This window comes from Chlorocebus sabaeus, chromosome 1 (genome assembly GCF_047675955.1).
Source record: "Chlorocebus sabaeus isolate Y175 chromosome 1, mChlSab1.0.hap1, whole genome shotgun sequence".
Classification (NCBI taxonomy): domain Eukaryota; kingdom Metazoa; phylum Chordata; class Mammalia; order Primates; family Cercopithecidae; genus Chlorocebus; species Chlorocebus sabaeus.
Genome location: NC_132904.1, coordinates 103,281,186 through 103,306,673, shown reverse-complemented (window position 1 = coordinate 103,306,673; position 25,488 = coordinate 103,281,186). Strand labels below are relative to the sequence as shown.

Below are 25,488 nucleotides of genomic sequence, written 5' to 3'. Positions count from 1 at the left end.
GCATGATCTGATTTATATGTGGAAACTGCAAAAGGCTAATACATAGAAGCAAATATTAGAATAATGGTTACAAGGGGTTGGGGTATGGGAGAAGTGGGCAGGTGTTGGTCAAAGGGTGCACATTTGCAGGTATAAGATGACCAAGTTCTAGGGACCTAATGTACAGCATAATGACTCTAGTTAATGTACTATATATCTGAAATAGGCTAAAAACATAGATCTTAAATATTCTCACCACAAAAAATAAATATGTGAAATGATAGACATGTTAATTAGCTTGACTATGGTAATCAATTCACAATGTATACATGCATCAAAACATGTTTTTGTATACATTGAATATATAAAATTTTTAATTCATCAATTGTACCTTAATAAGGCTGAAAAAAAATTCTCTTTTACAGAGTGATGACTGGGCCACTCAGTGACCACTACTGCCTAGCTTTTCTTCAAACTTATTTTTTATTTTAATATGATTTGCAATGGAAAATTAAAGAGAAAATGGAGAATTGACTCAATAAGAAGTCTAAGACATTAAAAGATATTTTGTCTATTTTTCCAGTAGTTAATAATCTTTACTTATGGTTGATTTATTTCATATAAATTAGCCATTCCATTAATATCTATAGAGTGCCTACATGGCATGTACTCTTCCACATGATAGAAAACATAGCAAGGAACATATAGACAGAAATCTCCACTCTTATGGATCTAGTATCCAATCATGATAGACATAAATGAGAAAAGGTAGTAAAATAAATAGTATGGTAGATAGTAAGTGCTAAGCAGAAAAATAAAGCTTGGAAAAGGAGTCAAGAATGGTGAAAGTTGTTGTAATACTAGATGGGTTCATGGATTCAATGCTTCTGAGCATTTTTTTAATGCATTCTGTGGACTGTTAGATCAGAGGTGGATCACTCCCATAATCTAGTGAACAGATTGTTTAGGACAGTGAGTGTTATGGGTTAACTGTGTACCTCTTCCTAAGATACGTTGAAGTCCTAACCCCCAGTATCTCTGAATGTAATCTTATTTGGAGATAAGTTTCTTTACAGATAAGCTTCTCTATTACTTCTTTATAGAAATAATCAAGTTACAATGAGGCCAGTAGGGTGGACCCTAATCCGGTATGACCTCTGTCCTTACAAAAGGGGGAACATGTGGACACAGACACAAACACAGGGAGAATGTCATGTGAAAATTAGAGTTATGCTGCTGCAAGCCAAGGAACTACCAGAACCTAGGAGAGAGAATGGAGCTCTGTCAACACCATGATCTCAGACTCATAGCCTCCAATACATATGGCAGTGAATTTCTGTTGTGTAAGCCACTCAACAGCCTAGCAAACTTATGTAGCCAGCTTAATAGTATGTAGGACAATAGTAGATGCTGAGCTAAGGGCTCTAAAATTACTTCTAGTCTACTATATAGCTGCTTTCATTAATTTAACAAATATATGATGTTTATGATATACTAGGGGCTATTCTAGAAAATTTGTAAATATTAACCAATGTGCATCCAAATAACAATTGTGTTATATAGGTTCATTTATTATTTCCATTTTAAAGAAATAATATTTTTCAAGCAAACATTACATGGCAGGGCAGATATTCTTAGACGTTATATAGGGGATTTTCCTGAGGGTGTCACATAACACATGTACACATATGCAAGTTTTTAAAAAGCCCATTCTCTAGTGACAGTGAAAGATGTAGGCAAAGGACATGCTCCAGACAAGAATACCTGTATCCTAGTCCTGCACCTCTGTTTCCTGAGCCATAGACCCTGGACATGTCACTTCTTTCAGCCTCCGTCTTATACCTTCTAATACTAACTAGGTTACTATAAAATTAAATCAGATGATAATTTTAAATGTTAAAATAAACATCACAAAGGAATAAAGTCTCTAATACATAGTTTGCCCTACAGATTTTCATTTTTAGAGGGATTATTACCCTCAATATTTTCCCAAATAATGTATTAATTTATACACTACTTGTGAACACTGAGATTTAAGAAACCATTTAAATTATTTACAGAATACTTGAAAGGCTTTAAAACCATCTGACTAGAATACAAACTACACATACAATTACTTTCAAAGAGATAAAAATTGATATGAAATTATAATTCATGATGATTAATGTTGAATGAGCATAAAACCAACTGCATGATAGTCCTTTGAGCAAAGCTTTGGACTCAGAATTATAGATTAAAATATGTGTTAATCTCAGGACCTGCCTTTAATTAATTTATGGCATAGAACCTAAAACTGGGAAGTATATTAATTAAAATGAGAGTGAATATAGTCAGACTGGGTTGGGAAAGAATCTTTATGGATTCTTTTCACCACAGTCTTAGTATGGAGGAAGTGCGAGTCTAGATCACATCTCAAGTGTATGATGGAGTTGGGGGGAAATGATTTCTTACCAAGACCTGGTGTATTAGTCAAAGTAAATATTGCTAGCTGCTATAACAAACAATCTTGAAATCCCTGTCTCTTAAAACAGGAAACATTTATTTCTTGCTTACATCATAGTTCTGAGGCAGGTTAGGTGTCTCTACTGAGCCAGCCCTGCTGCAAGAGAGACTGTGGGATCCAATCTCCAATCTTGTGATTTTACCATCTTAGACAAGTGGCCTCCATGGTTACTGGGGGAAGAGTAGAGAAAGAAGTGGAGAATCACATGGGCTAAACTCACATTCCAATGGCCATAACTCAGTCATTATCTCTGTAACCTGACAAGATGCTGACCAATAACCTTTTGCTTTCTGCTGTCATTATATGGGCCTTTCTTCAGTGCTCTAAATATGCAATTTTTCTTTTCCCTCTGGGACTTTGAAATTTCCTTTACCCATCTTGGGGCACTTCCTTGCCATATCCCAATAACCCACGTGCTTTTCACCATCACAGCAAGCCTCCAAGGAACACTTCTTCAGTTGAACTCTATTATCTTGTCAAGGAGTTTTTTACATGTTGTTCATGTTCACAGGAATGTCTAGAAAGACAAATTCTGATCTGCGTCTGAGACATTTTGCTAGTGCAAAGTCAACCTTCATCATGATATTATAATTTATGTGGTAATTTTATGCTTTGTGAAACTGTTTTTAATTGATAAAACTAGGCAGAAATCTATTTGTAGACATTTTAGTTGTTTCCAGAGTTTTGCTGTTACTGAAAATGCTGTACTGAATAAGGATGTATTTTTAATCTGTATTCCATGCTTATTCAATATAGCTTCATAAAATGTATTATAAATTCTTCAACATAATTTCATTATTAATAGTTCCTGTTGGTAGTATCTTTCATATGCCAGCTGAATTATTATCATTATCATAATGCTTAATAATAACAATAATAATTGATAGTAGTTGTTGCGTGCATGTGTATGTGGGTACTGGCCTATGCTTTTGATATGTATTATTTCATTTAAACTTCATTGTATTAGTCAGGGTTCTCTAGAGGGACAGAACTAATAGGATAAATGTACATATAAGGGAGAGTTTATTAAGAAGTATTAACTCACATGATCATAAGGTGAGGTCCCACATTAGGACGTCTGCAAGCTGAGGAGCAAGGAAGCCAGTCTGAATCCCAAAGCTGAAGAACTTGGAGTCTGTTGTTCAAGGGTAGGAGGCATCCAGCACAGGAGAAAGATGTAGGCTCGGAGGCTAAGCCAGTTTAATATTTCAACTTTCTTCTGCCTGCTTTTATTCTGGCAGTGCTGGCAGCTGATTAGATTGTGCCCGCTTGGATTGAGGGTAGGTCTACCTTTCCCAGTCCACTGACTCAAATGTTAATCTCCTTTGGCAACACCCTCACAGATACACCCAGGAACAATACTTTGCATCCTTCAATCCAATCAAGTTGACATTCAGTATTAACCATCACAAGTCCACCCCTTGTCAACTTGAACCCATACACATCTCCTGAAATCACACATAATCCTCAAATAAAGACAACAGTAAGTTCATAATTACTCCTAACATAATACAACTATCCTTTGTACAACCAGAAATGCACCAATCCCCAATCCAAATGCTTTCACATAAAGTTAATAACACTTCAATGCTGACAGGAAGTCAATAAATCTTATGTCATATGATAAAGGAGAAATGAAATATATTTTCTTAGTACAAGTGTATACATGCAGAAACATGTTCTTAACAAAGAGGAAATACTCATGACAATTACACTCCTCATTTCTGCAACTGGTCATGTTATCGTAGCTGGTATTGATGACTACCTTCTTCTACTACCCATTCTGTATTCCCTTTGCCTTCACCAAGCACCTCAGCAGGTCGTGGTTTTTTACTTGGTGGAGTGACCCAAGCCTTCAGTCCTGAAGGATCTGGGGTATTTGTAGACCTGCCTGGATTGCACTGTTCTAGTTTCCCATTGACATTAATCACATCACAGGGCATGGTAATACTAAAAGACACCCTAAGGGATCTCCTGTATTCCACACATATTCTTCCTTACCTCCATTTTAACGTAGTAGACTGATTTCATCTTGATAGTCCAGGTCAGTCACCCCAACCAACACTGTAACTCCCTTCTTAGCCTGTTGACTTAAAGGTAGGAGGAGCTCAAAGTATCCAGGTGGCAATCTTAACTTCCAGCTTAATAGAATTGTTGCATTCTTCAATACTTTGCATCCTTCAATCCAATCAAGTTGACATTCAATATTAACCATCATATTCATCCTAACCCTGTTCTGTTAAAATTATCATTATCCCAGTCTTACAGATGAGGATGCTAAGACCCTGAGAGGCCATGTGATCTGTCCGTTGTCACTCAGCCAGCAAGTGGTGGAACTAGGCTTTAAAGTCAGGCCATTTTTAGTTTCAAAAGTCTCACTCTTTTCATCTTTCCACACCATGTATGGAAAGAATACTGAGTGAGACAGGCGGTCCAGGCCCCAATCAGGGCTCCCTAACTTATAAACTTGTATAATTTCTGGCAACTCACCCAACCCTCCCTCATCTTAGCTTTTCTGATTACAGTAATTGTGAATGTGTGTTCCACACAACTGCAGGAAGACAAAATGCAACAAGGTATGTGGAAACTTTGTAAATTCCAACATGCTATACAAATCCAAGGGTTAATTAGAAGATTATTATTGAGTCACAGATTGACTTTGTTCATCAAGCAGACTCTTGGCAAATATTAAGGATATGCCCAGAGCACTCAAATCTCCAAATTGGAAACAAAGCAAACATATAATTCCTCTTATAAAATACAGCAGTGCAACTGAAAATGTAAGGGCCCCTTTACACCTCTAATGTTTTCACGAATGTGGAGGAAAATCATTAATAAAGTTGTTAAAACAAATACTCTCTGGAGCATTTGTTGAAATAGTTCTATGATTCATCTTTAATTAATATATTTACAGGCTACTTGATGGGCTTGTTCATGTCCTAGCTCTGGGATTCCACTGAACTCCACATTCTAGTCTTCACTCTTGTGAAAACATGTTCTGGTACAGAGTCGTCTATGGTGGGCTGTGTTGGTCAAGAGGTCAGAGTTCAATCCTTGCCTTCTTGCCAGTTTGCCTTGTGATGTCATGCAAGTTTTCCTCCTCTCCATGCCTTGTTTTCATTTATACCATTGAGTGGATGGATTGGATGGACAAGATGATATTTGAGACAATAGTTCCCCAGTCTAGTGGATATTTTGAATCACGTGTAGTTGTTAAAATTTTTTAAAAATCTGAAATAAGGCCACATAGCTGCAATCAACTGATCTTTGACAAAGTTGACAAAAATAAACAGTAGGGAAAGGACAACCTAGTTAATAAGGGGTGCTGGGAAAATTGGCTAGTCATACACATAAGAATAAAATTGAACTCCTATCTCTCATCATATACAAAAATCAACTCAAGATGGATCACATACCTAAACATAATACTTGCAACTACAAAAGTCCTAAAAGAAAAATCTAGGAAAACCTTTTTCTGAACATGGGCCTAGTCAAATAATTTATGATGAAGACCCCAAAAGCAAATGCAGCAAAACCAAAAATAGACAAATGTGACTTTATTAAACTAAAAAGCTTCTGCACAGCAAAAGAAAAAAATCAACAGAGTAAACAGACAACATACAGAATGGGAGAAAATATTTGCGAATTATGCCTCCAACAAAGAACTAATAGCCAGAATTTACAAGGAACTCAAACAACTCAACAAGAAAAAACAAACAAACAAACAAAAAAAGCAGCTACATTAAAAGTGGGCAAAGGACGTGAACAGACATTTCTTAAAAGAAGAAATACAAGCAGCCAACAAACACATGAAATAATGATCAGCATCACTAATCTTTGGAGAAATGCAAATTAAAACCACACTAAAATATCATCATACACCAATCAGAATGGCTATTACTAAAAAGTCAAAAAACAATAGATGTTGGTGTGGATGCAGAGAAAAGGAACACACTGTTGGTGGGAATGTAAATTAGTTCAACCTCTATGGAAAACAGTATGGAAATATCTCAAAGGGCTAAAAATAGAACAGATGTTTGACCCAGCAGTCCCACTGCTGAGTATCATTATATTAAAAATGACACCTGCACTTGAATATTCATCACAGTACTTCACAATAAGAAAGTTATGGAACCAACCTAAGTGTTTACCACCTGTTGATTTTATTTTAAAAATGTGGTATATACATGCCAAAGAATACTATGTGGCCGTGAAAAAGAATGAAATCATATCCTTTGCAGCCACATAGATGGAGCTGGAGGCCATTATCTTAAGTGAACTAACTCAAACAGAAAATCAAATATCCCCTGTTCTCACTTATAAGTCTACAGTAACAATGGGTACACACGGACATAAAGATGGAAATAGTAGACAGTGGGGACTCCAAAAGCAGGGAACTCAGGAGGGCTCTGAGGAATGAAAAATTACCTCTTGGGTACAATGTTCAATATTTGAGTGATGGGTACACCAGAAGCCAATCCTCACCATTATTCAAAATACCCATGTGACAAACATGTACATGTTCCCCCGAATCGACATTTTTTAAAATAACAATTACAAATATTAATATCTTCTATGTCTTATTCCCTATTCTCCCTCTTCCTAGAATACATTCCAGTGCCTTCAACTATTATTTTAATCACAAAATTGATGACAAATTGTGATGTTACAATGTATCTTTTTTCATTAATATACATTATACTGTATAACCTGTGAAAGAAATGTGTTACTTTGATAAGGGACAATGATGAATACAGGAGTTAAAAAATATTCTTCTTAAACTCTAGACCTTTTTGAGACCAAAACTCTTGGAATTTGTATTACTTGTTCAAATTGTTCAGCTGGAGGCTATTATGCTAAGTGAATTAACACAGGAACGGAAAACCAAATACTGCACATTCTTACTTATAAGTAGGAGCTAAACGTTGAGTACGTATGGATGCAAAAGTGGGAACAATAGAAACTGAGCCCCGCTCGGGAGGGGAGGGTGAGGGTCGAAAAAGTACCTGTTGGGTACTATGCTGTCTACCTGAGTAATAAAATCATTTGTACACCAAACCCCAGCAGCACACAATTTACCCATGTAACAAACCTGCACAAGTGTTCATTGGACCTAAAATAAAAGTTGAGAAAAGAAAATAAAAAGAAACAATGATAATGGAAAATTTCATAATTTTATTTTTGTCATGGTCAATTAAAATGTTAATATTTAGCAAAGCAAGGAAAAAACCAAATTGTTCATATGGTAATGTAAAAAGATAAGTCTTGAATTTCTACGTAAATCCTGAAATTTGAAAAATAAATAAATACTAAATTTAGCAGTTCTCTGTATTTCTTTAGCCCTAGACTAAGCAACTGTTCTATTATTCCTTTATAAAATTCCTTTTGTACTCAAATTTTCTTAATTCTGCTTATGCAACAGCCAGGATTCTCAGTATGTAACAGTGGGTTTTGCCAACTTGGGTCCCAGCATAAATTCTAGTTATTTCTTTTAAATATTTAATGCAATTCACCCAGAATGCCAAAACACTATCCTTATTACTAAGTAATATATTAAACAAACACCCCTGACTTGTTCCTCACGCTTAATCCACAGAATTGAAATGAGGAATGGAAAAACAAATAAATTTTAACATAAAATAATAATAATAATTTAATGATAATATAAAATAATACACAAACACATAATAAGAATTGGATATTAGTCTTTTTTAAGGCTTTATCAGAATATTTTGTGTTAAATTGGCTGGGTCAGAATGGCCAGTAAGACTTTACACATCCAAATGGCTCTCTATTATGCTGAGGAGGTTTCATTCATTCCTGTGTAACACTGTGTTAGTGCTTTGTGCAGACTCGTTTTTGTAATATTTCCTTGAAAAAAGTAGAGAATTTTCTGTCTTTGCAGAACATTGAATGGTGGTGCTGTATATTTCTTATAGCTTCTTGAAGTGTAGTTATATAAACCAGAGATATAGAAATAGAACCCACATCTCCCATGGGATGTGTGAATGACAGTGTGGTGACAAAAGCACCCCAGGGGTTCAGACTAACTGCTGGTTTTAAAGCAAGGAAAACTTTTAGTTCTGTGCCTTTAATGTGTATGATTTACTGATTGTGTGAATGTGCTGAAAAATAAAATCGTTTTCATCCTTTGGGAAAAAAGGCAGCTTGTGTAAGGTATTAAAGACTGCATATAAATTTAATATCCTCCGCATAGCATAAAATTTAATGCCTAAGTGAAATTGAATAAATCTAAAAGCAAAACATAAACATTTCATATTTGGAAAATTTGCACAACAGAATGCCAAAATATTTGTTGATGATGTTCTTTCAACTATAAAGCACAGACCTATTTCCTTTAAATATTATATGATTCCTGCTGTGATTTAAAAAGAAAAGTGACATCTAATCATGGAACGTTAAATCGACTTGGTTATGTAGTTTACGGCTTATTTATCAAAAAAGAATTCAAATCCATTTTTAGAATGAATTTCTGAGATTTAAAGAACAGAAATGAAACTAAATGCAAACACACAAGAAAATAAACACAGAAAGATAAATTGTCTAAAGGGCTATATTTTTGGTATTTTTGTTTATTTAATGAATAAACAATATGAATTATATAGTATCTCATGTCAACAAAGGCAACATTTCAATCTATTGAATAAACAGTAGCAGAATTCGCCTTGAGTTAATATCCTCTCCTCACACATACACTTTTCTATGGTTCACTTCAGTAAAAAGGCAAATATTTTCTGCTTTAGTTCCTGAATATTTAGAGTGCTTAGGCTAGGCCGGGTGCATGGATCATGCCTATAATCCCAGCACTTTGGGAGACTGAGGCAGGTGGATCATTTGAAGCAGGACTTTGAGACCAGTCTGGCCAACATGTTTAAACCCTGTCTGTACTAAAAATACAAAAATTAGCCAGGCATGGTGGCGTGTACCTGTAGTTCCAGCTACTCGGGAGGCTGAGGCAGGAAAATCACTTGAATCTGGGAGGCAGAGGTTGCAGTGAGCCAATATCATGCCACTGCACTCCAGCCTGGACGATAGAGTGAGATTGTCTCTAAATGAATAATATATATATTTTTTAAAGTGCTTAGCCTAGTATTGGCTGCTCGCTAATCAAGGTGGTGTGTGCTGAAGGCTGCGGTGACTGTGACAATTTCTTAAGGAAGACCATAATATTGGTAGGTTTTAGATATTAAGTAAATATTTTTAAAACAAATCAATGAATCATTATTATAAATGCAGACATTAGGATGATATGTTTTGAAACAAATTAATAGCCCTATGGGGGAAAGTTGGTTTTGTTTCAAAGCACCTTATTTTTTGGAATAATTGTGTGTTAAGAATCAAAACACAAATACACATCGAATGATGAAAACAAATAAGCAAGGAAAACAAACCTCTTCTACATTATTTTTATTTATTTATGTTTTAACTGAAAGTTTGTGTTCTTTCATCAACATCTCCTCAATCCTTCCATATCCCAGCCTCTGGTAACCACCATTGTAATCTCTGTCTATGAGTTTGAATTTTATACTTCAAATATAGGTGAGGCCATGCAGTATTTAGGTACTTGTCTTTCTGTACTTATTTCACTTTACATAATGTTCTTCATGTTCAAACATGGTGTCTCAAAAATCAGTCTTTTTTTCTTTTGTAAGGCTGAATGGTATTCTCTTGTGTATCCAGGCACACCTCAGAGATACTGTGGGTTTGGTTACAACCACTCCAATAAAACAAATATTACAAAAAGGCAAATCACACAGTATTTTTTGCTTTCTGGTGCATTTTCAGTTCTTTTCACACTAGACTGTAGTCTGTTAAGTTTGCAATAGCATTATGTCTGAAAAATGTATATTCCTTAATAAAAAACAAACTTTATTGCTAAAAATGCTAATGATTATCTGTGCCTTCATCAAGTCATAATCTTTCTGCTGGTGGAAGGTCTTACCTTGATGTAGATGGCAACTGACTGATCAGGGTGGTGGTTGCTGAAGGTTGGGGTGGCTCTAACAATTTCTTAAAATAAGACAACAATGAAGTTCGCTGTATCGATTGACTCGTCCTATCACAAAACATTTCCTTATAGCTTGCAATGCTGTTTGATAGCATTGTATTCACGGTAGTACTGCTTTCAAAATTTGAATATGTTTTCTCAAACTCTGTGCTGCTTTATCAACTAATTTTTGGTAATATTCTAAATATTTTGTTGTCATTTCAACAGTATTCACTACGTCTTCACCAGGAGTAGATTGCTTCTCAAGAAATCACTTTCTTTGCCATCCGTGAGAAGTAACTTATTCATTTAAGTTTTATCATGAGATTGAAGCAATTCAGCCACATCTTCAGGTTCTATATCTAATTCTAGTGCTTTTTGCCATTTCTACCATATCTGCAGTGATATCCTCAACTGAAGTCTTGAAGCTCTCAAAGTCATCACTGAGGGTTGAAGTAAACTTCTTCCAAACTGTTAATGCTTAAGATGGCTTCTTTCTTTAAACCTCATGAACCGTCCTCTGCTAGCTTCAAGCTTTTTTCTGCAGCTTCCTCACCTCCCTCAGCCTTCATAGAATTACAGAGATCTAAGGCCTTTTTCTGGATGAGGCTTTGGCTAAACAGAATTTTATGGCTGATTTGGTCTTCCATGCTTACCATTAAAACTTTCTCCAGATCAGCAATAATGCTGTTTTACTTTCTTATCACTTGTGTGTTCACCGGAGTAGCATTTTTTGAAATTTCCTTCAAGAACCTTTCATTTTCATTCGCAACTTGGCTAACTGGCTTAAGAGGTGTAGTTTTCCACCAGTCTCAGCTTTTGACCTGCCTTTCTCACTAAGATTAATCATTTCTAGCATTTGATTTAAAGTGAGAGCCCTGCAAGTTTTCTTTTCATTTGAACACTTAGAGGTCATTGTAGGGTTATTCATTGGTCTAATTTCAATATTGTTGTTCTCATGGAATAGGGAGCTCTGAGGAGAGGGAGAAGAACTGGGGAACAGCTGGTTGGTGGGGCAGTCAGAACACCCACGATGTTAAGTTCACTGTCTTATATGGGTGGTTTGTGGTGCCCTAAAACAATGACCATAGTAACATCAAGGATCACTGATCACAGATTACCATAACACATGTAATAATGAAAGAGCTTGAAATATTATGAGAATTGCCAAAATATGACACAGAGACATGAGATGAGCATATGCTGTTGGAAAAATGTCACCAGTAGATTTGGTGGCAGTAGGTTGTCACAGATTTTTGATTGTAAAACTGTGCAATATCTGCAAAGGGCAGTAAAGTGAAGCACAATAAAATGAAGTATGCTTGTATAGACCACCTTTCATACCACAAGTATCCATTCATCTGTTGATGGACACTTAGGTTTATTCCATATTTTGGCTATAGTGTATAATGCTGCAGTGAACATGGGGGTGCAGATAACTGTCATTTGATTTCATTTTTAAATATATACTCAGTATTGAGATTGCTGGATCATATAGTAATTCTATTTTTACTTTTTTGAAGAATGTCGATACTGTTTTTCATCATGGCTGTACTAATTTCCACTCCCACCAACAGTCTACAAGGGTTCTCTTTTCTCCGCGTTTTGCTGGTACTCGTTATTTTTCATCATTTTGGTAATAGCCATTCTAACAGGTGTCAGGTGATAACTCATTGTGGTTTTAATTTGCATTTATCTTTTAACTTGCATTTATCATTGATTAGTGATGTTGAGCATTTTTTTCAAATTTCTCTTGGCTATTTGTGTGTCTTCTTTTGAGAAATGTCTGTATTCAGACCTTTTGCCCATTTAATCTGTTGTTTTCTTCTTAGTCAGTTATTTGAGTTCTTTATATATTTTGGATACTAAACCCTTGTAAGACATATGGTTTGCAAACATTTTCCCCTATTCTGTATGTTGTTTCTTTACTCTGTTGACGTTTCCTTTGCTGTGCTGAAGCTTTTTAATTTGATAGAATCTCATTGATCTATTCTCATTTTTATTGTCTGTGCTTTTGGGGTCATGTCCAAAAAGTCGCTGTTCAGAGCAATGTCAAGGAGCTTCTCTATGTTTTCTTTTACTAGTTAGTTTCTAGTCTTAAATAGGAGCTATTGGAACTAAAGTTATAGGAGCTATTTTTGCTGGAGGTCCTAGTGCAAATACTTCAAGCTTAAATGATAAACTTTGCATAATGATAAATCTTTGGGGCAAGATGACACCTATCAATATATTTTAAGGAAAATTCATATTGTAATTGTTTAATTTGGGCCAGATATAAATGTCATTTCATATGCCTCATCATATCCTAGCTAGAAGATGAATGTTAGAGGACAAATGAATTATTTCTTCATTAACCTAGCTCATGTAATCTTTAGGAAGGGGTGGAACTGCACCACATTTAAATGTTCCCTCCCCTTTTATTTTCTGGAAGTTACTGAAAAAATTGTGTTAATTCGTTTTCAAATAGTTGTTACAATTTTCCAGCAAAACTATTTGTCCTGAATATTTTTTTCAAAAAAATTTAAGTTATACATTTAATGTTTTTAATGGTTATAAAAAGATTCAGATTATCAGTTTCATCTTGGTTGAGTTTTGGTAGCTTGTGTTTTTTCAAGCGGTTGGTTCTTTTAAACTGTCAAATTTTTTAATGTAAAGCTGTTTGTGATATTCCCTTATTATTCTTTTAATGGCTATATTAGCTATAGTGATAACCCCTATCTTGTTCCTTATGTCGATTTTTGTTTACTTACCTGTCATTTTCATCAGTGTTGCTAGACTTTACTGATTTTATTGATGTTTTTTCGAAGAAACCATTTTTTTGCTCATTTTCTTTATTGTTTTCTTGTTTGTAATTTCATTGATTACCTCTCTTATGGTTTTCGTTTCCTACCTTCTGCTTGCTTTAGGTTTATTTTGCTCTTATATTTTTTGTTCTCTGAGGTAGACACTTGGATTATTGATTTGTGATTTGTTCTCACCTTGATTATAAGCACTCTCTTCACTGCTTTGGCTGCATGCTACTTATTTTAATATGCTGTATTTCCATTTTTGTGTAGAAAAGTGTTGTTTCCTTTTCACATTGTTAGGAATTTTTCTGTTGTCTTTCAGTTACTGATTTCTAGTATTATTTCATCTAGTTAACATATGCTGTACAATTTCAACTTTTGAAATTTATTCTGGTGGTTTTTTTTTTATGGCTTAGGATTTGGTCAGTATATGTTTCATGATGTCCTTGTTTGTTTGTTTTTTTTTTTAAGAAAGAGTATTCTGCTGTTGTTGGATTGTCAAATAATTTTAGATATTAATTAGATAGTATTTGTAGATTTTGTTATTTTTGTAGATTTTGTTGTTAAGGTATTAGTTTTCTGTGGCTACTGGAACAAACTACCACAAACTTGGTAGCTTAAAACAACATAAGTTTATTCTTTCATAGTGCTGCATGCCAGAAGCCAAAGTGTCAAAAGGACCATGCTATCTCCAGAGGCTCTGAGGTAGAATCTGCTTCATGCTTCTTTCTTCTAGCTTTTTGTGGCTGCTGGCAGGTCTTGAGGTCACATCACTCCAATCTATGTCTCTTTGTTCATGTCACCTTCTCCTTTGTGTGTAGTGTGTGTGTGCCTGTGTGGCCTCCCTCTGCCTTCCTCTTGTAAGGCCACTCATGATGATCAAAGTATCAGAATATATAATATTATCATATTTGTCTCAGTCATCGCATATGATTTAGACAACTCATGAGGAGAAGATATTTTATGTATTTACCCATATTTCTAGTCCTTCTGTTCCTTTTCTTCCTTCCTGGTGCTCAAATATTTTTTTTCTCTTTTTCTTTCATTTGAAGACCTTTCTTTAGCCGTTCTTTAAGAGTAGATCTGCTAGGACAAAGATTTTTAGTTTTTGTTTGTCTGCAGATGTCCTTTTACCCCACTTAATTCTTGGAGGATAGTTTCCCCAGATGTAGAATTCACAGTTGACAGTTCTTTTTCAATTTGAAAAATAATGTGTTACTTTCTTCTGGCCTCTATAATTTTTGATGACAAATCAGCTGCCATTCAAATTGGTGTTGCCTATAAGTAATGTGTCATGTTTCTCTGGCTGCTTTCAGAATTTTTTCTTTGTATTTAATTTTCAGAAGTTTAACTGTGATGTATCTTGGAGTGAATTCCTTTCAGTTTATACTTATTTAGAATCCATATAGTTGAATCTGTGGGTTTATGTCTTTCACCAAATTTAAGACATTTTCATCTATAGTTTATTCAAATACTATTTCAACCTTACTTTCCCTTATACTTTTGGAACTCTTAGGATATGAATGTGGATTTCTTTTTTATTGTCCTAAAGATCCCTAAAAGTTTTTTTTTTTTTTGAGCCTAGTTTCTCTCTGTTGTTCAGATTCAGTAAATTCTATTAAGCTGTCCTCAATTCACTGATTCTATCCTGTCATCTCCATTCTAATTTTGAGCCCACCCAGCATGTTTTCTATTTTTGTTGCTGTATTTTTCAGTTCCATAATTTCCATTGGTTATTTTTATATTCCTATTGCTTTACTGAGATTTTGTGTTTTTAAAATTCATTTAAAAAAGAATTTATAATTGCTTGTTGAAATATTTTCTTATGCCCTCTTTAAAATTCTTGACAGACAATTCCAACATCTGATTCATTTTAGTGTTGGCGTCAATCGATTGTCTTTTCTCACTCAAGTTGTGATTTTCTTGGTTCTTATTATGATTCTTATTATGATGGTTGACTTTCTATTATATTTTTGACAATTTGGGTATTGTGTTAGGAGACTCTAGATTCTATTTAAATTTTTTATTTTAACAGTCAATTCATCTGTTTAGGCTTGGCATGTAGGTCCTGGCCTATTTTTGTGGTTTTTAGTTGCAATGACTGTGTAATTTTCAGAGGTTATGTGGTGCTATTTTCATCTTGGTTTATTTCATGCCTCATGGCTCCTACTGTCCTTGGTAATGCTGCTTGAGGGTGCAGAGCAAGCTTCTCCAGGTCAGATATTCTTATGTCTCTATATGGAGGGGATTTTCAGCCCATGTGGATGAAGAGTAATTCCTAGCTGGGCATTTGTTGTTCAAAATTTCTCTTGCTGGTGACTCTAGCCATATACTTTCTTGGGTAGTGAGTGATGGTGGGTTTGAGAGGGAGAATATCAGGACATTAAGGACATGGAAGCTTCTCAGGCTGGGCACTGTCTCCTGCTTTTTTAGCTAGAGCTAGTTCTTTGAAAGCAAATGTTGCTCTGTGAGAGCAATAGCCCTTCTGGAAGCCCCTTTAATTGTTGAAGCACCGGGGACATATCATTGTGTTTGTGCTTTCATAGATTACATTGCAGGGATCTGAAAGACCAGAAACTAAATCTAGAAGTGCCCAGTTTTTGTTACTGAACTGAATTTTAAAGAATAGGCATGCAAATAGCAACTACATCTATGTGTGTAGCAACAATTTCTCTCTTTTCAACTGCCCATTGTGAACATCTCTTTAAGGTTGTTTTGCCATCACATTGATTTATATTTAAAATTGTAATTTCTTCGCTTCTCTCTCCTTCACCATCAGGCTTCCACAGTGGTTAAGAGTGTTTCCTTTGGAGTCAGTCCAGTTTGGGTTTGAGTGTTGGTCTTACTGCTTATTAGCTGTGTATTCTTAACAAATCTCTTAACCTCCCTAAATCTTAAAACTGAGGATAGTAATAGCTAGCAAAAGAGTAAAATTCAGTAATAAAGTATAAATTACATATTAATTAAGTTACTCAGCATAGTACATGGGCAATAGCAAGTACTCAGAGATGTGTTGAGTTAGCTACAGGCATCATCATCCTCAACATCACTATAATCTTTTCCAGTTTATAGATAAGGAAACCGAGGCTTTGAAAGGATAAGGAACTGAACCTAGGTCAGTTTTCCCACTTAATTATCGGAGAGTTGAAGTTCAAATTCAGGCCTGACTTCTTCTAAACCCTTCTTTTCAAACTATTATGTAACACTGCCTCAAATGATTTTCTTATAAAACTTGAAGCTTCATGAGAGCATGGATTAGGCCATGCTCAAGATATGCAAAAATATAAAACATGTAATGTGCAGTTATATGACCTGGACTTACTCAATTCTGATTACTTATTGATAACAGTGGTAAATATTTTCATCGAAATATCTGTGTATTAACATACAACAAACCCCCATGACATGAAATAACCTATGTAACAAACCTGCACATGTATCCCCCAACCAAGTATAAAAGTAAAATGAAAAAAGAAATAAAGCAGACACTTTAACAGAACCTGACAACCAAAGTTTGTGATAGTATGACATTTAACCCTTTACTATAGCTCAAAGCAAAATACTCCCCTTTGTTATGCTTACCAATTTCTGAAATCTGTCAAATGTTATGACAGTTTATTTTTCTGATGTCTTCTGTGCTATCTCATTGAAACTTCAATATGATGTAAGATGCAATAAAACCTTAGATAGATGTTTCTATTTTAAGCAATTTTCCACAATTCTTTTACATACAAATATGTAGTTCTTATAATAGTTTTGCTTAATGCTAAGTTAATAAATTCAAATAATGATGAATTTCTGAATTTATAATTATAATGAGAAAAATAATTCAAGAAGGATAATTTATATTATTTTCCAATTAAAGTAAAAATACATTGGTGACAGAGATACAAATGGTGCCATTGAATCTGCCCATTTATTAAAAAAAATTCACTGAGAAAATATTGAAAACGAAGTTATTTACTTTATTTGTTTGGGCTTCTCTTCTATGAATTGTTTTTCTGTAGTGTAGACAATCAGCAACTTTTTCTTCTTTCAGGGTCTGTTTATGTAGAGATTTTAGAAAACAAACTAATGGCCACATATAAATCAAGGACATATTTACTGTTTTATATTTTTGAGACAGGAATGTGAAGTATTCAATTCAAACTTTTATAAATTAAAGAAATCTTTAAAATGTATTATATAGAGACAACAATATATATTAATTTATGCATACGTACATACACTGATTCCATATTTAAAATGAAGATGGAGATGATAAAGGCAAAAGAGAATAAGGTTTAGTTGTGACGGTAAATGTTAAAGTTGATACCTAAGAAGAAAAGAGAAAGAAAACAGGAACCAACGGAAAAAAATGAGAGAGTGGGGTCCAAGCGATGAGGAAGAGAGACCAGCAGAAGGAGAGACAAACACCAAATGAAGAGAGGAGGGTGAAAAAAGTGCAACTCCAGGAAGCAAGAGCAAAGAAAGAAGAAAGCAAGAGGGAGAAGAAAAAAGAAGTAATTGGAAAGAAATGTGAAGACAGAGAGAGAGAGACTACACAGAAGTTTAAATATATGAATATCAGATGTTATCATTGCCATTTAAAAATATGATTAACTCTATTAAGCTTATCAAGGTTTTTACGCTTATGTCAATTGTAAAAATATGGATATAATAATTTTTAGGTCGGGCGCGGTGGCTCACTCCTGTAATCCCAGCACTTTGGGAGGCCGAGGCGGGTGGATCACGAGGTCAGGAGATCGAGACCATCCTGGCTAACACGGTGAAACCCCGTCTCTACTAAAAATACAAAAAATCAGCCGGGCGTGGCGGCGGGCGCCTGTAGTCCCAGCTACTCAGGAGGCTGAGACAGGAGAATGGTGTAAACCCGGGAGGCGGAGCTTGCAGTGAGCCGAGATCGCGCCACTGCACTCCAGCCTGGGTGACAGAGCGAGACTCCATCTCAAAATAATAATAATAATAATAATTATTATTATTATTATTTTTAAACTATGGGATTGTACATTATGTGTATCTTCCTTACCATGTCCTTAAGATCCTATTAACAAGATAGTATGTATTATTAACAACACTCTTCCCCCCAGAAACATACAAAACATATACAAAACAATCTGTAAATATTTTACAGGACAATTATTTTCTTTTTACTCAAACCATAGCCTGCAGTATTTTAAGAGTCTATTTTAGGTGGTGAATTTAGAATGTCTTCCTCCTCCTATTCTCTGGCCCAATATAGATTTGGTTCTCCACCATACTGTGATATGTTTGAAAAGGGGAACCATATTTTATCTTTCTATCCTTATCATCCGGAGCAGAGCATTATTAGTAAACAGAAGATATTCAATAAATATTTTAGTGAATAAATGAGAGTAATATAAATAAAAGGATGAAATACTGAACTTTAGCAGAAATTTTACATAAGTTAAAGTGAGCATTTAATTCCATAAAAATTATAACATCAAGCAAGATTCCATTTAATTTTCTTATATAAATAAGATCTTGGTGAATGATACAAGGGAGCAAAGTAAAAATATTAACGGACTTAAAAATCCAAATCCCTACAGTTTATTCCATGTTTGTTCAGTGCCACCAGTTTTTATCAACTAGCTTAACTATTTAGCTATAAAGAAGAAGGAAGATACACGTATTGAACACATTCTGTGTGATAGTGGAACATAGATGAAACTGATGCACAGTCCCAATTGGTCGACTTTTAGCCTATTCTTTCTAAGTAATTGCAACTAGCTTCTTCTCCAGGTGTTCTTAGTTTCACCTTAGTCCAATCCAAATAGCTATAGTTGTAGCCATATCCTGCCTTCACCTTCCTTTTCTACTGGTGCTCATTGTTCGTGCCCTCTGAAGGTGTTCATTAGGCTACCGGGTGTAAGCTTGTGTTTGCTAAGTTTCCCGTTAAATCTCAGTTCCCTAAATTCTCCAGTGAAAGGGCATAGAAAAGAGGAATAGATTTAAATTATTGTATCCTCAGATTCTTTATCATATGACCCAAATTCCTTTAGTATTATAATTATTATTTTTTCATTTATTTTTAGCTTATATGAACATGCTAGTTGAGTGATATTTTCTGATAATGTTAGCTTAATGATATCTGGTTTATATTTTTATCTTTAAGAATAAGAGAACTGTCTACTAATCTAACCAGCGCAATAACTAGGACATTTTCAAAGTACTATAATGGTTGAGAAATGATTTACTTAAGGCCAAACAATTACTTTCATTCATTTTAACCTCCTGGATTTATTTTCTGAAAGGGGTATTATTTTAATGACAGTTAAATATAGTTATTTTGACTGATGGATTTACCATAATTTTATTATTATTTAGCAGGCTGAAAGCTTTTGAATTGGCTCATAAACCAGTTTCATGATGTACCTGAGAGTATCATCTTAAATAAAAAATGTTTTCCTGGTTCACTTTTCACTGATCTCACTTTCCATTTCATTATTGTCTTTAGAAAGTAGCTGAGTGAGATATAAAACAATTGTTTCTCTTCAGAACCATGAATTTTAAACTGGCTGAAAATCAGATTTAAATTTGCTTTTATGGATGCAGTAACCGAGTATTGCTAATAAAACATTTTTTTTCTTTCTATTCATCAGATAATATATTAAATTTTGTGAACCTACTATGTGAAAAGTACTGATCAAAATTCCGTGTTAATTTCACAGGTGATGGAAGTCAAAGGACAAATGATCCATGTTCCAGAATCAAATTCCATTTTATTTTTGGGCTCTCCATGTGTGGACAAGTTGGATGAACTCATGGGCCGAGGGCTACATCTCTCAGACATCCCTATCCATGATGCCACCCGAGATGTCATTTTGGTTGGTGAGCAGGCAAAGGCCCAAGATGGCTTGAAGAAAAGGATGGATAAATTAAAGGCAACTTTAGAAAGAACTCACCAGGCCCTGGAAGAAGAGAAAAAGAAGACAGTGGATCTTCTATATTCTATTTTCCCTGGCGATGTAGCCCAGCAATTGTGGCAAGGGCAGCAAGTACAGGCCAGAAAGTTTGATGATGTCACCATGCTCTTTTCAGACATTGTTGGCTTCACAGCCATATGTGCCCAGTGTACTCCCATGCAAGTAATCAGCATGCTGAATGAACTGTACACCAGATTTGACCACCAGTGTGGATTTTTGGATATTTATAAGGTAAGGGAGTTTAGTTACTTATATATAAATGTTTTTTAATAGTAACTTGTCATCTTAAATTGATTTTTTTAACTTAAACTTAATACTAAATAATTGACAACTCTTTAATTTAGAAATCTTTATAGAGAATACAGGTGTTTCTTCTTTATGAGTAAACTTTCAATATGAGTTGATTTGTAATAACATAGATAACTGAAGAATCGTGATATTGCTCAGTAGGGAAAAATTCTGTATAGCTACTCCTCTACATTTGTTTTTATTAAAAAATTAAACTTGTTGAATTTTAGGCGACTTTTTACCACATAATTATTCTTGCCTAGAAAATGGGATTCCAATATAAACTAAGAATTTTATTTTTACAATTAAAAAGAAATAGCAAGTTAAAATATGCATTGTATTATCCAATATGGCTAATCAGGATTTTGCACTGCATTATGAACTGAGATCTCTATAATTCTAAAAAAAAAAAAAAAAAAGACCTATATATAAATACTCCAGCTATTGCTCAAATGACTAATGGATTTTTGAGGAAGTACCTTAATTTTCCAAGCTACATAATGGAAAAACTCCCGAAATTGGTGCCAACCACCATTTGTTGGTTTGATTTGGTGAATTCCTTATTAATTTCTTATTAAGATCATAGCAATATTTTGAGCCATTTAGCTCCATATCTACCTAATTGATAACTCTACAACTTTACTTAGAATCTTACATGGATTGCACAATTTGTCAGGGTGCAGGGCTTGTTTTATATAAAGGGAATCAAGTACTTTTAGTATAAATAGTTGTGAACTGCAGGTTTTGTTTTCTTCTTTACTACTACATATTGACCAGCTACTTACTTTTATAGTATGATCTTCACATAAGCAGATTTAGAAAGAACCTGTCTGATTCACTTTGTACATTTTATATTATCATCCAGAGGGTATTTTTATGAAGGTGTGTCTTGGGGAAAGGAACTCTTTAGTTTCATTACATAGACTATATAGCCAATGTTAAATATTTTACTTGAATTTCTTCTGAGTGGTAAACATTCAGTATGAAGTATGTATGAGGGATTTTCCTTGTTACAGAAAATTAAGTTATTATAAATTATCTTTAACTCCCTTATAATTTATTGGTATATAATTTACAGCAGTGGTAGCCAAATGTCTGATTCTAAACCAGAGAGATACTATAATGTTATACTGTCACTTTCAGGACAGAGGAGATCAGCTGGATTTGGCAACACTTTCCTTCCTCCATACTTGGGGCACTATTACACCAATCTCTGCAACAACCAGTCTTTTCCCTCTAAACTACTGATTTGCAGTGTTCGCTTCCTCCGTTTAAAGCAGTCATGTCTTTTTTGTTTTGTTGTTTTGTTTTTTTAGCCCTAAGTTCATACAACTAAATGAGAATGATAATAGATAAATAAATTATTCTTTGGAAAAAACATGGGAATCCCTGATAAACGTAAGTATCAGTTAGATTTGAGAAAAGAAGAAATGTGATGCTTCTGAGTATACCAAAGCAGGCTCAAGGTTTTAAAATACAATTTTATTTCTTAGACATCAAGCATTCCTTCCCTTGATATAAGGGAAACAGAAAAACAGTAGAAAAACAGTAGAAAAGGGAAGACAGTAGAAAAAAAACAGTAGAAAACAGAAAAACAGTAGAAAAACATCTCACAGAAAAACAGTAGAAATATTCTGTATGATCTTCAAATTTTCCTATATATTTTTAAACCATGGATAGTTTCATCTAGTCATAATAATAATCAACAAGTTTTAACTTACGAAATGTTTATATATACACACACACATATAATAATTCTAGTTAACAAATTTTCTTAAACTAAACTTGCTTAGGAAATTTTGCAATGAATTATAACTAAATAAGATTCCAGGGCTTGGTGTTCTTAACATATCTTCAGTGCTAGTGTATTAGCCAGGGTTCTCTAGAGGGACGGGACTAATAGGATAGATGTATATATGAAAGGGAGTTTATTAAGGGTTATTGACTTACACGATCACAAGGTGAAATCCCACCATAGGCTGTCTGCAAGTTGAGGAGCAAGGAAGCCAGTTCAAGTCCCCAAACCTCAAAAACAGTGCAGCCTTCAGTCTGTGGTCGAAAGCCTGAGAACCCCAAGCAAACCACTAGTGTAGGTCCAAGAGTCCAAAAGCTAAAGAACTTGGAGTCCAGTGTTTGACGGCAGAAAGCACCTAGCACAGGAGAAAGATGGAGGCCAGAAGACTCAGACCAGTTTAGTCCTTCCACATTCCTCTGTCTGCTTTTATCCTAGTCGCGGTGGCAACTGATTAGATGGTACCCACCTGGATTGAGGGTAGGTCTGCCTCTCCCAGTCCACTGACTCAAGTGTTAATCTCCTTTGGCAACACCCTCATAGACACACCCAGGAACAATATTTTTTACCCTTCAATCCAATGAAGTTGACACTCAACCCTCTCAGCTAGTAAGTATATGTATGTAGGATAAGTGTATAGGGCTGCTTTGTCTGCTTATTCAGGATTGGGGAGGTTGAGTTTGGGAAATCCAGACTGGAAATACAATATATGCTAAATCCATAGCAATAATGGTTTGGCCAGAGAAGGAAAGACAAATAAAGAGATATTGGTCCTGTATAGGATTAAAAAAGTACATTGGAAGAAATGCGTTAGGAGGGATATAAATTAGAAAACTTCTATTTGACCAGCCTGATTTGTAATCTTCATAAACATTCTAGTGTATTTTCTAAAAAATATACACAGTGCTATTTTAAACCATGAACTATTTGCTAAATTTTTAATTGTTATTGAAACAAAAAATCCCAGAGGCAGTAGAATTTTTTGTAAGGATCACAAATCTTCTTATTTTATGAAATGAAAAGAGTTTTGCTAAATTGAAAGTGTGTATAGAATTTTGGTAATTATGTAGAATAACGATATCACAGAGAAAAATAAGGTACAGCCCACCTTTTATGTTTTTGGAAATGTGAAAGAAAGCCAGGTAAAACTAAATGCCAAGAGAAAAGAACTAGATGGAGTGACCCACATGGGGCTTTCATAGTGTGCTATGTATGACATGAGATACTAGTCTCTAAATTTGTGGTTGCCCCTCTCTTCTTCATGTCATTACTCCATGTTTTCCTATCATTAGGGAGATGATAGAGTGAATAATTATAATTTCAGTGGTAGAATCCAGATAAATTAAGACATAATAAGACCATTCTGCTAAAATAATCAAGCTTTCTATAAAGTAGACGGTTGAGGAAGAAGCTGTGGATTTTGCTGTGCTCATATCAAGCACTGAGAAAATGAAAGCTTTTACAATGCTTAACTGCCAAGATGTTACAGGTGTATGAATACTAAGTAAGAGCTAGGCAAATTGAAGGAGGTCTGGATTATAATTTTGTTTCTCTTGTAATTAGAAAGGCAAATTTTCAGTAAAAGTCGACATAAACAACATACATAATATTTTGCTTCTCAGATTGTTCTCTCATCAACGTAAGGAACCAGTATCTAATTTTGTAAATCAATGGCATATAAATAATAATAATAATAAATAATGCATTGACTATTGAAGCAAATTAATATACATTTTGCTTTATTTTACATTTGTCTTTGGGAAAACCTTTGATTTTAGATAAACAGGGAGAAAGACTTCTCCACTTTCTCTGATTCCGTTCTGCCACGGTTGCAGTCTTCCAGTGCTGTTTTAAATACAATCTTTAGCATTCCCATCTTTTCACCTTTAAGCACTTTAACTTGACTTTTCTCCAGTTCTGTGCCCCCAAAAATAAAGATACTCAGTGAATCAATCTCATAGTTACATCATAAGCATTTCAGTGAGCTTTCCTATACTCAAAGAACTTAGAATAGCATCTGGTGCATAGTAGTAAATGTAAATATTAGCTGCCATTGGAACTTCTCAGACAGGTGTCTAGACATACAGGGATGTGTGTTATGTGATTATGTTTGTGTGTGTGTGTGTGTGTGTGTGTGTGTATACATATACATATATACATATACACATACACACATACCTAGTGGGCCCAGAGCTTTTTAGAAAAGAATAAAATATGATCTCATTTAATCCCTCCTTGAATAACATGTGGCATTATGTATATTTTCAGATAAGAAAACTGAGTTTTGGAAAGGTTAAATCCAGATAACATGGCTCATAAGTCAGAATTTGAACTGAGACTTGTCTGATTCTAAAGCCTATAGTTTTTGTACAATTTAGGCTGTGATCTAGACAAAGATCAAATGACAGAAACCAAGTGGAAACTGTTTAAAAATGATGTTACAGAATCAGTAACTGTAGTTATACTGTCAAGTTGGAGATTCTCCCATCTGCCATCTTTTCTCTTTGTTAGAAACCAGCCAGCACCTCTGTCTTCATTCCTCCTACGGAAAGTAGCATACCAAAAGAGGTAATGTGGGAGCAGTGGTCCCAGGTGCAGGCAATAAGAGGTATATTTTTAAAACAGTGAAATGGAATAAAGGTTGATCTGGTTTTAAAAATCATCTTGCCCAGGTAACTCTAAAAATGTTAGTGATGGCCGGATGTGGTGGCTCACACCTGTAATCCCAGCACTTTGGGAGGCCAAGGTGGGTGGATCACCTGAGGTCAGGAGTTCAAGACCAATCTGGCCAACCTGGTGAAACCCTGTTTCTACTAAAAATACAAAAATTAGCCAGGCATGGTGGTGGGCACCTGTCATCCCAGCTAGTCAGGAGGCTGAGGCGGGAGAATTGATTGAACCCAGGAGGTGGAGATTGCAGTGAGCTGAGATCTCACCACTACACTCCAGCCTGGGCAACAGAGTGAGACTCCATCTGAAAAAAAAAAAAATGTTAGTGATAAAATACTTTTCTCTGTCAGAGTAAATGTAGAGGGGGTATTCCCATCACAGCCTTCAAGTGTGGTTTGCAAATGTCCATGGCATTAAACATTGTCAGGTTTAGATTGGTAAGAAGTCCACAGTAAGACAAGATAGTGCAACCAGGAAATACCAGGACCAAAATTCTATTACATTAGGGAACCTGA

General features: G+C 34.9%; 1 protein-coding gene across 1 annotated transcript in view; it reads left to right on the top strand.

The window, feature by feature from the left end:
- GUCY1A2 (guanylate cyclase 1 soluble subunit alpha 2) overlaps nucleotides 1-25,488 on the top strand; it is a 330,187-nt gene that overhangs the window by 181,669 nt on the left and 123,030 nt on the right. Inside the window, exon 5 of the mRNA XM_008020725.3 lies at nucleotides 19,969-20,454. Coding sequence (XP_008018916.2) covers nucleotides 19,969-20,454 — 486 coding nt within the window. The remainder of the gene's footprint in view (nucleotides 1-19,968; nucleotides 20,455-25,488) is intronic.